The 14,257-nt window shown below is 42.3% G+C and overlaps 1 protein-coding gene across 1 annotated transcript in view; it reads left to right on the plus strand.

Annotated features, from left to right (window-relative positions):
- CCDC91 (coiled-coil domain containing 91) overlaps nt 1–14,257 on the plus strand; it is a 148,855-nt gene that overhangs the window by 35,537 nt on the left and 99,061 nt on the right. The window contains exon 8 of the mRNA XM_081191051.1: nt 13,958–14,035. Within this exon, the coding sequence (XP_081047177.1) occupies nt 13,958–14,035 (78 nt within the window). The remainder of the gene's footprint in view (nt 1–13,957; nt 14,036–14,257) is intronic.

Raw genomic sequence — 14,257 nt, forward strand, 5'->3', positions numbered from 1 at the left:
ATAGGGCTGCTTGCTGCTCATTAGCAATTCCCACTCACCCCTTCCCAACAGGTGGGCAGAGTTTGCGGCCCTAAGCGGGGCCACCTGGCTAGGTGCCCCCCCCCAAGTAACTGTGGGCTTGGCCCACCCCTGGTGGGCCAATGGGCTGCCGTCGGGGGTGTGGCCTGGGAGTAGGTTTAGGGGCCGGTTCCCGGTCAAGACTCACTTGTCTTTTTCTCTTCTAGGGTCATGTAAATCATGTTTTTTTAAGATCATGTTCTCAAGCCAGGTCATTGTAATTTGCTATCTATAAACAAACTATGGAGCAGCAGCAGTAATATCAAAAGCCAGTGGTGTAGACATCTATATTAGCACATCTGAGAATTCGTTATCACTGCCTTAAAGAACAAATAGAATAAACCTTAATGTTTGTTTTCATGTTATGTAACCTTACAAAAAGTAATGCCTGGCTTGTTTTTCTGTTATCTCTATCCCATTTTTCTGTTGTATTGTGTATACAGGTAACTTGCATTTTGGCTGGGGGGGCGTTATTTTTGTTTGTTACTATGTTATGTTATGTCTGAGAGCTTACTGTAAAAGCTCTTTACTCTGCAGGAAAACCCTGCACAAAAAGAGCTTCTGTGCCTTTAATTGGTGTAATTTCAACTGTCTTGCCTTCAGTTGCATAAAACTGAAATTGTACATGTTAAACGTGCATAAGTTGTGAGTTACTTGTATTAGATTGTAGACTTGTTTGTGGGGGCAATGATGTGCAACATCTAGAAAACTTTATGTGAAACTTTGTTGAGCATCTAGAAAACCTTACTTGTGGTGGTAATGGCAGTGAGAATTAGGACTATCTTTTATTTCTTCCCTAAAGTGTAATGTGAAATACCTTTCTTAGTTTAATACTCTAAACTGCTGTAATAATGTAGTTCAAATAGTCCATTTGCCTAGACATTTTGCAACATTACTAGTCAGAATTTAATTGAATCCTGGGGAATTTGAATTCTCCATTCCCAACAGAGAGCTGCCTTTTATTGAACAGGTTCCTCAGCAGAATGGGAGGAGTTACAGTAAGGGGACAGTGGTAACTACCTACCCTGTTTAAAAGTGGACTCCTAGAAATGAGCAGGACATGACACCCACCAATTTTAAAAGAGCAGTTCCATCTCTGTTGAAATGAAGATGAGCCTTCCAGTAAATGTAGTCTGACTTCAAGATCTAATGCTACTGTATTACAAAGGATATGGCCAGGACTCCGTTTCTTCCAGGCTTTGGTTATTGAATAGTAGCTAAAGCTTTAGGTGTCTAGACACTTGAATGTTCAGTAGCATTCTGAGTCATTCTTCTAACTTTAGAAGGTTATTTATGCTTCCATAAACACTTGGATATTAACAGTTTCAAGTTGGATGCAATTATTTCAAAGGACAGTTAGAGATGGAATCTGGGTGGATAAAATTAAATTGTGTCTTAAAAAACAAAATAAATTAGGTTTTTAAAAATTAAAAGATATTTTAAGAGAATATATATTGTTTGTATATATTGTTAGTTAATCTGTGTCCTTAAATATGCAGTAATAAAATGATATCTGACTAATGTAAATAAATGTAATGTTTGTACTCATAATCACTTTAAATTAAGAAAATTGCTGTCAAACTCATTGCATTAATACCAGCTTTCCCAGGTAAAGGAAAACGTGACTTTTGATGTTAATCATTAGCTGTATGACACAGTAATTCATATGCTGGCAGTTATGGACCCTGAGACCTTTCAACCAGACATTTTATTTCCATGTCATAGTGAAAGAGTGTTTTACCTAGTCACTACAATTCATCAGTTATAATTAACTAATAACAACAACAATAATAAATTTGTATTCTACTTTAAAAGAGAGAAACTTAAACTGGTTCATAGAAGAAAAATCATCGTACAAACAAAAGTCAGCAATTCAATAAATACTAATAGCAGCAGAAAGGTTAATAAAAATGTTGTGTTGTCTGGAAAAAAGCACAGTAGCAGCAGAAACAGTTAATAAACATTGAAAAAAATCTAAATCTGAAAGATAAAATAATTGAATTAGCTTTTTCAAAAATACTTTGGCTAAGACTTTTAATTGTTATAGATCTATTTCAGCAAAAACCTTGGCACCATAAACAATTTAGCACTGTAGTTTTGAAGTGACACATAATGAGGTTTACAAAATAGCTTAAAATATAAAACCAGTCTTTACTAAACAAATGAAGCCTGAAGCAGCATATTGGTGTGCCATCTCATTTTTTTCTGGAGAAAACATTTCATAAAAGTTGGTTTCACTACTAAGAGGTTCTGCTCCCGGGCTCTGCCAACCTAACTTCATTCAGGAGCATCACATGAAGCAAGGTGATGACCTGAATGAGGTTGAGGTGCCTGCTGTCTTGTGTATTAACATAGACCTTGAGGGCCCTGACTTTACCCAGCTTTGTCCAGCTCTAGTGACCTGTCGGGACTGTTCTTGAAGACAGACTGGAGGCTGCAGCTATTTCAAAACGTGGCTGCTAGGCTGATAAAAGTGGGACAGCCTGATGTCACCAGTATGTCACCAGTATGTCACCAGTCCTTAAAGCACTGCACTGGCTGCCGTTGAGCTATTGAGCCCAATTCATGGAATGGAACCAAAGTACCTAAAAGAGCACTTCCTGCAAGATCAAGCATCTCAGAAAGTGTGATTGGCAGCTGAGGTCTTAGTGGTGGTGGTGGTGGTGGTGGTGGTGGTGCTGCCACCAGGGGCTGTCCCGTTGCCATTGAGCTGTGATAGGGCCTTTCCAGTGGCAGTTTCCTGTGTGGAATGCCCTCCTTCAAGAGGTGCGTCTGTCCTCATTATTGACTTCCTGGAGAAATTCTTAAACATCCATGTTTTCTGGCTAACATTTTTATTCAATTTTCATAGCAAATTTTGTTTTCATAGCATAGTTTCTCCACAATGTGGTATAGTGGTAAGAATGTTAGACCTACATCATGGAAGACTAGGATTCAACTCTCCACTCAGCCATGAAACTCATTGGGTAACCTTGAGTCAGTCAGAGTCTCTAGTCTAGCCTATCTCAAGGGATTATTGTGAAGATAAAATGGGAGGAAGGGGAACAGTGGGAGGAAGGGGAATAATCGTATTCATGGGCCCATAGACAGTGGGCATGCCTTACTTAGGTTTGTTAAATAGGTTCATTAAGGAATTGAGGGGTATAACCTGTTCAAAAGGGATAGACCAAACAGGAAGGGGAGAAGAATACACTTGTGAAGAAATCCATAACCTGGAGCATGAAAAGCTGATTGAGAGCATATGGGTAAAAAATGCAGGGGAGAGAAACGACAATGACCTTACTGTGGGTGTATGCTATAGACCACCAAGCCAGACTGGAGACTTGGATGATGCCTTATTAGAGCATTCAAAAAGGAGAGAAATAGTAATCATGGGGGACTTCAACTTCCCCAATATCTGTTGGGACTCAGACTCTGCCAAGAGTGTAAGGTCTGATAAATTCCTCCATTGCCTCACTGACAATTTCATTTCTCAGAAGTCAAAATAAAAAAATTCCTTCCTGTAGCACCTTAAAGACCAACTAAGTTAGTTCTTGGTATAAGCTTTCGTGTGCATGCACACTTCTTCAGATACATTTCTCAGAAGGTGGAAGAACCAACAAGAGGATTGTCTATCTTGGACCTGGTCCTCACCAGTAGGGAGGAACTGATTGCTGAAGTGGAAGTGCTTGGAAACTTGGGAGGAAGTGATCATGTTCTCCTGGGTTTCAGGATACAGAGGCAAGGAGAAACCGAGTGTAGTCGGACACGCACTCTGGACTTTAAAAAGGCCAATTTTGAAAAGCGGAAGGAGCTACTGGGTGTGATCCCATGGTCAGAAATACTCAATGTGAAGGGAGTCCAAGAAGGATGGGAGTTTCTAGGAGGAGAAATATTGAAGGCACAAATGCAGGCAATACCAACAAGAAAGAAAAGTGAGAGGCGTCAAAGAAAGCTGGTATGGCTGCATAAGGAGCTTACAGATGAACTGAGGGTTAAGAAGGGCATGTATAAGAAATGGAAGAAAGAGGAAATCACAGAGGAGGAGCCAACGAGTAGCCAACAGGGGGAAGGTCAGGCCGGCAAAAGCTCAGAATGAGCTCAGGCTTGCAAGAGAGGTTTTAAAAAAAGTTCATTTGGCTATGTCCAAAGTAAGAGGAAAAACAAGCAAGTGGTAGGTCCTCTGTGTGGGGAAGATGGAGAAATGCTATTCGATGACAGAAAAAAGGCAGAACTTCTCAACACCTACTTTACCTCTGTCTTCACCCAAAAGGAAAGTGATGCCCAACTTGGTGATAACAGAATAAGTGACATAAGGAGGGAGCTGCAGCCCAAGATAGGAAAAGAGGTAGTAAGGGAACACCTAGCTGCTTTAAATGGATTCGAATCTCCGGGGTCTGATGAGCTGCATCCAAGGGTACTAAAAGGAGCTTGCAGATATAATTTCAGAGCCTTTGTCTATTATCTTTGAGAATTCTTGGAGAACAGGTGAGGTCCCTACAGACTGGAGGCGGGCAAATGTCCTCATCTTCAAAAAGGGGGTAAAGGAAGACCAGGTAACTACTGACCAGTGAGCTTCACATCATACCATGGTAGGTCCTAGAACAGATAATTTAGCAGTTGAGCTGTGAGCATTTTGAAAAGGATGCTGTGATTACTAAGATCCAGCATGGGTTTCTCAAAAACAAGTCATGCTAAACCAATCTATTTTCTTTCTGTGATGGAATTACAAACTTGGTGGATCAGGGAAATGCTGTGGAGATAGTGTATCTTGATTTCAGTAAGGCTTTTGACAAAGTCCCCATGATATTCTTGTGAAGAAGCTGGTAAAATGTGGGTTGAACGAGATAACTGTTAGGTGGATTTGTAGCTGGTTGACTGACTGAACCCAAAGAGCACTCAAAGTGACAAGTGGGGTGCCGCAGGGTTCTGTCCTGGGCCCGTTGTTGTTCAACATCTTTATAAATGACTTGGATGAAGGAATTGGGAGGATGCTTTCCAGATTTGCAGATGAAACCAAACTGGGAGGGGTAGCTAATGCTGCAGAAGACAAAATCAGATCTATCTATTTATTTGTTTGTTTCCCCTTCATGGATCACTGCCTTGCCGTGGCGAAGGGGCTTGAATAACTCAAAGAAGCTATGAACTATGCCGAGCAGGGCACCCAAGATGAACTCATAGTGGAGAGTTTTGACCAAATGTGATCCACCTGGAGGAGGAATTGGCAAGCCACTCCAGTATCCCTGCCAAGAAAACTCCATGGACAAAGACAACAGGCATATAAAAGTTATGACGCTGGAAGATGAGCCCCTCAGGTCGGAAGGCGTCCAACATGCTACTGAGGAAGAGGGAGGACAAGTACAAGTAGATCCAGAGCTAATGCAGTGGCTGGGCCAAAGCCAAAAGGACGCTGAGTTGCGGATATGCCTGGAAGCGAAAGGAAAGTCCAATGCTGTAAAGAAAAATATTGCATAGGAACCTGGAATGTAAGAACCATGAACCTGGGTAAGTTGGATGTGGTCAAAAATGAGATGGCAAAAATAAATATTGACATCCTGGGCATCAGTGAACTAAAATGGACGGGAATGAGCGAATTCAGTTCGCATGACCATCATGTCTACTACTGTGGGCAAGAATCCCGTAAAAGAAATGGAGTGGCCCTCATAGTCAATAAAAGAGTGGTGAAAGCTGTACTGGGATGCAATCTCAAAAATGATTTAATGATCTCAATACGAATCCAAGGCAGACTTTTTAACATCACAGTAATCCAAGTTTATGCACCAACTACTGGTGCTGAAGAAACTGAAATTGACCAATTCTATGAAGACTTACAAGACCTTATAGATGTGACACCAAAGAAGGATGTTCTTCTCATTATATGGGATTGGAATGCTAAAGTAGGGAATCAAGAGATAAAAGGAGCAACTGGCAAGTTTGGCCTTGGAGATCAAAATGAAGCAGGGCAAAGGCTAATAGAGTTCTGTCAAGAGAACAAGCTTTTCCAACAACACAAGAGACGACTCTACACATGGACATCACCAGATGGGCAGTATCGAAATCAGATTGATTATATTCTCTGCAGCCAAAGATGGAGAAACTCTATACAGTCAGCAAAAACAAGACCTGGAGCTGACTGTGGCTCAGATCATCAGCTTCTTATAGCAAAATTCAAGCTTAAACTGAAGAAAGTAGCAAAAACCACTGGGCCGGTAAGATACAATCTAAATCAAATCCCTTATGAATACACAGTGGAAGTGAGGAACAGGTTTAAGGATTTAGATTTGCTGGACAGAGTGCCTGAACTATGGGTGGAGGCTCGCAACATTATACAGGAGGCAGCAATGAAAAGGAAATGCAAGAAAGCAAAGTGGCTGTCCAACGAGGCCTTACAAATAGCGGGGGAGAGAAGGCAAGCAAAATGCGAGGGAGATAGTGAAATCGAATGCAGATTTCCAAAAAAATAGCAAGGAGAGACAAGAAGGCCTTCTTAAACGAGCAATGCAAAGAAATAGAGGAAAACAACAGAATGGGAAGAACCAGAGATCTGTTCAAGAAAACAGGATATAAGAAAGGAACATTTCGCACAAAGATTACCATAATAAAGGACAAAAGTGGTAAGGACCTAACAGAAGCAGAAGACATCAAGAAGAGGTGGCAAGAATACACAGAAGAATTATACCAGAAAGATATGGATGTCTTTCCCCAGGTAGTGTGGTTGCTGACCTTGAGCCAGACATCCTGGAGAGTGAAGTCAAATGGGCCTTAGAAAGCACTGCTAATAACAAGGCCAGTGGAAGTGATGGTATTCCAGCTGAACTATTTAAAATTTTAAAAGATGATGCTGTTAAGGTGCTACACTCAATATGCCAGCAAGTTTGGAAAACTCAGCAGTGGCCAGAGGATTGGAGAAGATCAGTCTACATCCCAATCCCAAAGAAGGGCAGTGCCAAAGAATGCTCCAACTACCGCACAATAGCACTCATTTCACACACTAGCAAGGTTATGCTTAAAATTCTACAAGGAAGGCTCAAGCAGTATGTGGACCGAGAACTCCCAGAAGTGCAAGCTGGATTTAGAAGAGGCAGAGGAACCAGAGACCAAATTGCAAACATGCGCTGGATTATGGAGAAAGCTAGAGAGTTCCAGAAAGACATCTACTTCTGCCTAATTGACTATGCAAAAGCCTTTGACTGTGTCGACCACAGCAAACTATGGCAAGTTCTTAAAGAAATGGGAGTGCCTGATCACCTCACCTGTCTCCTGAGAAATCTCTATGTGGGACAAGAAGCTACAGTTAGAACTGGATATGGAACAACTGATTGGTTCAAAATTGGGAAAGGAGTACAAGGCTGTATGTTGTCTCCCTGATTATTTAACTACTATGCAGAATTCATCATGCGAAAGGCTGGGCTGGATGAATCCCTGGCCAGAATTCAGACCTCACCTGGAGTACTGTGTCCAGTTCTGGGCACCACAATTCAAGAAGGACACTGACAAACTGGAACGTGTCCAGAGGAGGGCAACCAAAATGGTCAAAGGTCTGGAAACGATGCCTTATGAGGAACGGCTAAGGGAGCTGGGCATGTTTAGCCTGGAGAAGAGGAGGTTAAGGGGTGATATGATAGCCATGTTCAAATATATAAAAGGATGTCACATAGAGGAGGGAGAAAGGTTGTTTTCTGCTGCTCCAGAGAAGCGGACACGGAGCAATGGATCCAAACTACAAGAAAGAAGATTCCACCTAAACATTAGGAAGAACTTCCTGACAGTAAGAGCTGTTCGACAGTGGAATTTGCTGCCAAGGAGTGTGGTGGAGTCTCCTTCTTTTGGAGGTCTTTAAGCAGAGGCTTGACAACCATATGTCAGGAGTGCTCTGATGGTGTTTCCTGCTTGGCAGGGGGTTGGACTCGATGGCCCTTGTGGTCTCTTCCAACTCTATGATTCTATGATTCTACATTTGTTCCTAATGAAATTCATTTTGTTAGTTTGGGCCCGGTTCTCCAATCTGCTCCGTGTCCGCTTCTCTGGAGCAACAGAAAACAACCTTTCTCCCTCCTCTATGTGACATCCTTTTATATATTTGAACATGGCTATCATATCACCCCTTAACCTCCTCTTCTCCAGGCTAAACATGCCCAGCTCCCTTAGCCGTTCCTCATAAGGCATCGTTTCCAGACCTTTGACCATTTTGGTTGCCCTCCTCTGGACACGTTCCAGTTTGTCAGTGTCCTTCTTGAACTGTGGTGCCCAGAACTGGATGCAGTACTCCAGGTGAGGTCTGACCAGAGCAGAATACAGTGGCACTATTACTTCCCTTGATCTAGATGCTATACTCCTATTGATGCAGCCCAGAATTGCATTGGCTTTTTTAGCTGCCGCGTCACACTGTTGGCTCATGTCAAGTTTGTGGTCAACCAAGACTCCTAGATCCTTTTCACATGTACTGCTCTCAAGCCAGGTGTCACCCATCTTGTATTTGTGCCTCTCGTTTTTTTTGCCCAAGTGCAATACTTTACATTTCTCCCTGTTAAAGTTCATCTTGTTTGTTTTGGCCCAGTTCTCTAATCTGTCAAGGTCGTTTTGAAGTGTGATCCTGTCCTCTGGGGTGTTAGCCACCCCTCCCAGTTTGGTGTCATCTGCAAATTTGATCAGGATGCCCTTGAGTCCATCATCCAAGTCGTTGATAAAGATGTTGAATAAGACCGGGCCCAAGACAGAACCCTGTGGCACCCCACTAGTCACTCTTCTCCAGGATGAAAAGGAACCATTGATGAGCACCCTTTGGGTTTGGTCAGTCAGCCAGTTACAAATCCACTGAGTGGTAGCATAGTCAAGAACGCAGTGGATGTAGCCTACCTTGATTTCAGCAACGCATTTGACAAGGTGCCCCATGATATTCTTGTAAAGAAGCTGGTAAAATGCGGTCTTTGTGTCTACACATGCTGGCTATTTGTTTGAATTCCTCTTTGTTGGTTTCCCCCCTTTTCCATTTTTTGTACACATCCTTTTTTAATCTTAACTCAGTTAAAAGTTCTTTAGATAGCCACCCTGGCTTCTTTAGGCACCTTCCATGTTTCCGTCTCATTGGTATTGCCTGACGTTGTGTTTTTACTATCTCTCTCTTAACAAACTCCCAGCCATCATGAACTCCCTTTCCTTTTAGTATTACTGTCCATGGGATCTCACCCAGCACTTCCCTAAGTTTTATGAAGTTGGCTTTCTTAAAGTCAAGAAATTGAGTCCTAGTATGCTTGGCTGCTCCTTTCTGCTGTATAGTAAACTTCAGAAGAGCATGATCACTCGCGCCTAATGATCCTTCCACTTCTACCCCACTAATCAGGTCATCAACATTGGTTAGGACCAGATCGAAAATGGCTGTTCCTCTTGTTGCTTCTCCCACTTTCTGGACAATGAAGTTGTCTGTAAGGCCAGTGAGGAATCTGTTTGACCTTATGCTCTTGGCTGAGTTTGACATCCAACAAATATCCGGGTAATTGAAGTCCCCCATTACTACTATCTCCCTTCCTTTTGCATGCTTGGCCATCTGTTCCAGGAAGGCATCATCTATGTCCTCCGTTTGGCTTGGGGATCTATAGTAAACTCCCACAATGAGGTCTCTGTTATTCTTCTCTCCCTTAATTTTGACCCAAATGTTCTCACTTTGGCTTTGAGGTTCTAAATCTTGGATCTCTTCACAGGTATACACATCCCTGACATATAACGCCACTCCTCCTCCTTTCTTGTCTGGTCTGTTTCTCTGAAATAGATTGTATCCCCCCATTATTGCATTCTAATCGTGGGACTTATCCCACCAGGTTTCAGTGATGCTTATTATGTCATATTTAGTTTGCTGTACCAAGAGCTCAAGCTCATCTTGTTTATTTCCCATGCTTTGTGCATTAGTGTACAGACATTGAAGTCCATTAATCATTCCCCCGTGTCACTTATTTAAGGATTTCTTCCTCCCATCACTAGGTCTGCGTGCTGTTTGCTCCATTTGGTCTATGACATTTGGATGATCATCTTCATCAATTGATAGACTCCTACCTTCAGGAGCACTGTCTCCCTCCCCCACATTAGTCAGTTTAAAGCCCTCCTGATGAGGTTTCTGAGATTTTTGGCAAAAACATTTCTCCCAACCGTTGTGAGGTGCAGCCCATCGCTTGCCAGAAGTCCATCTGCAAGAAACTGCAGTCTGTGATCTAAGAATCCAAACCGTTCCTGTTTACACCATTTGCGAAGCCAGCTGTTCACTTCCACTATTTTCCCCTCTCTCCCTGGGCCACATCGTTCAACTGGGAGGACAGATGAGATGACAATTTGTGCATTTAATTGCTTCAATTTCCTGCCGAGAGCCTCGTAGTCTCTTTTGATCTTCTGGAGGCTATTGCTTGCAGTGTCATTGGTTCCCACATGAACCAAGAGGAAGGGGTATTTGTCAGTGGGTTTTATGATTCCTTGCAGTCGTTCAGTTACATCTTGGATCTTAGCCCCGGGGAGACAGCATACTTCCCGAGACATCTTGTCAGGCCCACAGATCACTGCTTCTGTTCCCCTCAGTAGGGAATCCCCTATCACCACTACACGCCTCCTCTTAGGTTTGGTCGGGGTTCTTCCGTGAGCTGTCCGTTCCAAGGTCGCCTGCACATTCCCTGAGGACTGACTTTGCTCCTCGTCTTCATATACCTGATCGACTGTAATGAGGGAGAGATCCTCAAATGGAGTCTGCTCTTTGTCTTCCATGCTAGGGGAGAGGACCTCAAAGTGATTGTGTATTTCTAAACAATCAGAGCGAACCCTGGGCCTCCTACTTCTCTGAGTCACGTTTCTCCATATATCTGGCTCCTGTGTTGGTGAACTAGCCTCCTTCTCAGGGGAGTCCCCTGTCTCCTCCTTGGTGGAGACGGTGTGCTCTGTTGCTTCCAAGAAGAGCTCCAGCTCTCTAATTCTTTGGAGCGTAGCTACACGTTCCTCCAGTTGCTGGACTTTGTCTTTTAAGAGGGCAATCAATATGCAATTGCTGCAGGTAAAGCTGCCTGCAACCTTTGGCAAGATGGTTCCTTCTTCAACTGCTGCCCTGCTAGCTCTGATAAGCTTCTCCCACAGCTAATCACCTGCCTTAACAGAAACCCTGCCCCCTCTGACCTTTGCACAGGGAGAACAGCTAATCAGCCACAAAGAAACACACACACACACACACGAAAACCCTTTTTGCTCCTTCTTCAACTGCTGCCCTACAAGCTCTGATAAGCTCCTCCCACAGTTAATCACCTGCCTCAACAGAAACTCTGTCCCCTCTGACCTTTGCACAGGGAGAACAGCTAATCAGCCACAAAGAAGCACACACACACACAAGAAAACCCTTTTTGCTCCTTCTTCAACTGCTACCCTGCAAGCCCTGTAAGGTTCTGCAGTTAGGAGGAAACAGATGCACAAATATAGGATGGGGAACACCTGGCTTACTAGCAGTTTATGTGAAAAGGATCTAGGGGTCTTGGTGGAGCACAAGCTTAACATGAGTCAACAGTGTGATGCAGCAGCAAAAAAGGCTAATGCTATTCTAGGCTCCGTAAACAGAAGTATAGTTTCTAGATCAAGGAAAGTAATAGTACCACTCTATTGTGTCTTGGTCAGACCACACTTGGAACTTTGTGTCCAATTCTGGACACCACAATTTAAAATGAATGTTGACAAGCTGGATCGTGTGCAGAGGAGGGCTACCAAGATGATCAAGGGTCTGGAAACTAAGCCTTATGAGTAGCACTCGAAGGAGCTGGGTATGTTTAGCCTGGAAAAGAGGAGAGTGAGAGGAGATATGATAGCCATCTTCAAATACCTTGAGGGCTGTCACATGGAGGAAGGAGCATGCTCTGGAGGACAGGACTCAAACCAAGGGCTTCAAGTTGCAAGAAAAGAGATTTCGACTAACCATTCTGACAGTAAGAGCTGTTCAGCAGTGGAACAGACTCCCACAAGAGGGGAGTTTTTAAACAGGTTGAATGGCCATCTGCCATGGATGCTTTAACTGAGATTCCTGCATTGCAGGGGGGTTGGACTAGATGAGCACTGGGTCCCTTCCATCTCAAAGATTCTATGATTATATAATTTCAGGTAAAATTCAGTTGGATATAACTCCCATGTAAGCCATTTTGAGCTCAGTGGAGAGTGTGGAACTATTTTTGTGGGAGGCATACCCTCTCCAGGTGCTTTGCCTTCTGAAGGATGTAATAATCCTCAAATAGTAATGGGGGACCAAAAAGGCAATCATGTGGCTTCCAAGGATAATTTTGGCATGTGATCTAAAGATAGATCCCCAAAGATCTTGCTATAATGCACGATCCAGTTACTGGCAGATATCTCTGCATTCATTAGGGGTCTAACTATATGAAACAATATACGTAGAAACAGGATCCAAAAGTTAGATTATTTCCTTTTGGCTGCAGCTTGTCCCAGTTGAGTCAATTTTTGCCCAGCATACTCCCTCTTTTTGCTCTTCACAAGTGAATGACTGTGGGAAGGAGTTAGTAGGTCTGTTTTTGCAGAACTGTTGAGATGGTTTCAGTAATTCTTTTTGGCACATCTTGGTCAAGTTACCCCTGCAATAAACCTCTGTTTCAGTTAAAATACTAATTATGGACTATCATAGGTCAGAGGTGCTGAAATACATTTTGTTAGGCTTGCAAAATGTCATAGTTCATTTCCAAGGCTTCCTGACAACGTGTCCAAAGAGTACAGCTTTTGAGTAACCCAACTATAGAAGAGAGTAGGTGTCTTGTCCATGGAATTCATCTTTCACAAAAGTGAGCGGAGTGATTAAGGGATGAATGTCTATAGTATTATAATAGCAGAACCAATGGATAATTATTAATTTTAACCATGTTGCCAACCTCAAAGCTATGAATACCAAATAAAGGAGGAGGAAACAAAAGTATGATGATTTATTATTATTTATTAGATTTTTACATGCCCTTCATCATGAGATCTTAGGGTGATTCACATAATAAAATACAGGATAAAATAAAATAATCAATGGTACTGGTTCCTTGAGAAGAAAAGTTGTTATAGGCTTCTAAATTCATATTTATTGCTGTGCAGATGATAAAAGTTGATGAAAGACTGAAAAGGTCAAGAAATTTCAGACCAGATTTATTTATTATTTTATCCTTCAATCAGGGATGATGGCAGCTTACTCCAGCAATCGTTAATTTAAATTTTAGAAGATTCTAGAGATGCTCTGTGGAGGTATAGAACTCAGTTGTATGGTTGCAGGTAGCCTCTTGAACACCAGTTACTGGTAAACAACCTGCTTATTTTCATTTTAGTGTAGGTATTAAGGTCTATATTTAAAACAAGTTGTGTTCACTTCCAGACTAAGAAGAAATAAGGATGCCTACAACAAACCATTGGAGAAGGGTGCATATGTAATAAAAACCCTTGCCCTCATGGTTCAAATGATCCCTGCATACACTACATAGTGGATCAGGTGATGCAGAGATCATAGGGTCAACATGGATGGTATACACAGTTAGCTTGACCAAAGGCATAGTTCTTTTCTTTCTGTTTCTGCATGTGTTATTTCTTGGGGCTTCTTTAAGCACTGAGGTTCACGCATGGCAATCTTGGAAATACCCTTTCCTATGGCTGATACTTATTTAAAAGTACCTTACCCTCAGGCTCAGTTGTTTTGTGCTGTTAAATGGTCTGCTCTCTGCACCATATGGAAACGGCAGTTTCACCTAAAGTCTAAATTGACTTTTGTATTTCTGCCTTAATAGTAAAACAGTGAAACTAGAAACACATACATGTTATATGTTTCCGATGTCACAAACAGAAAAGTCTATGGCACTTTAGTTTGTGTCGTGGACTGGATAAAGGGTTGACTAGATGTTGTCATGACTGTATGATTATATATTTCTTACAGGAGAAGCATAAACTTGAGTTGGAAGACTTGAGAAGAGCTGGCCATGAGGCCTTGGCTATTATTGTGGAAGAATTTAAGGTAAATATCTTTATAAAAATGCTACAGTGAGTTGACCCAATCATCTCTGATTGCTATGTGACTTTCCTGTGGATTTGGTGTAGGAAGCAGAAATGCTCACAGGATGTCTTGAGCCTGTTGTCAAGCCTATTATCATGTCTGCTTCAGGGATTTTTGGATGAAGCCAGTTATTTGGATCTGTTACTGTCTGATTTCTGTCCTAGTTTTGAAATGGAAACTGCC

The sequence above is a fragment of the Podarcis bocagei genome, assembly GCF_964188305.1.
Source record: "Podarcis bocagei genome assembly, chromosome: 4".
NCBI classification, from domain to species: domain Eukaryota; kingdom Metazoa; phylum Chordata; class Lepidosauria; order Squamata; family Lacertidae; genus Podarcis; species Podarcis bocagei.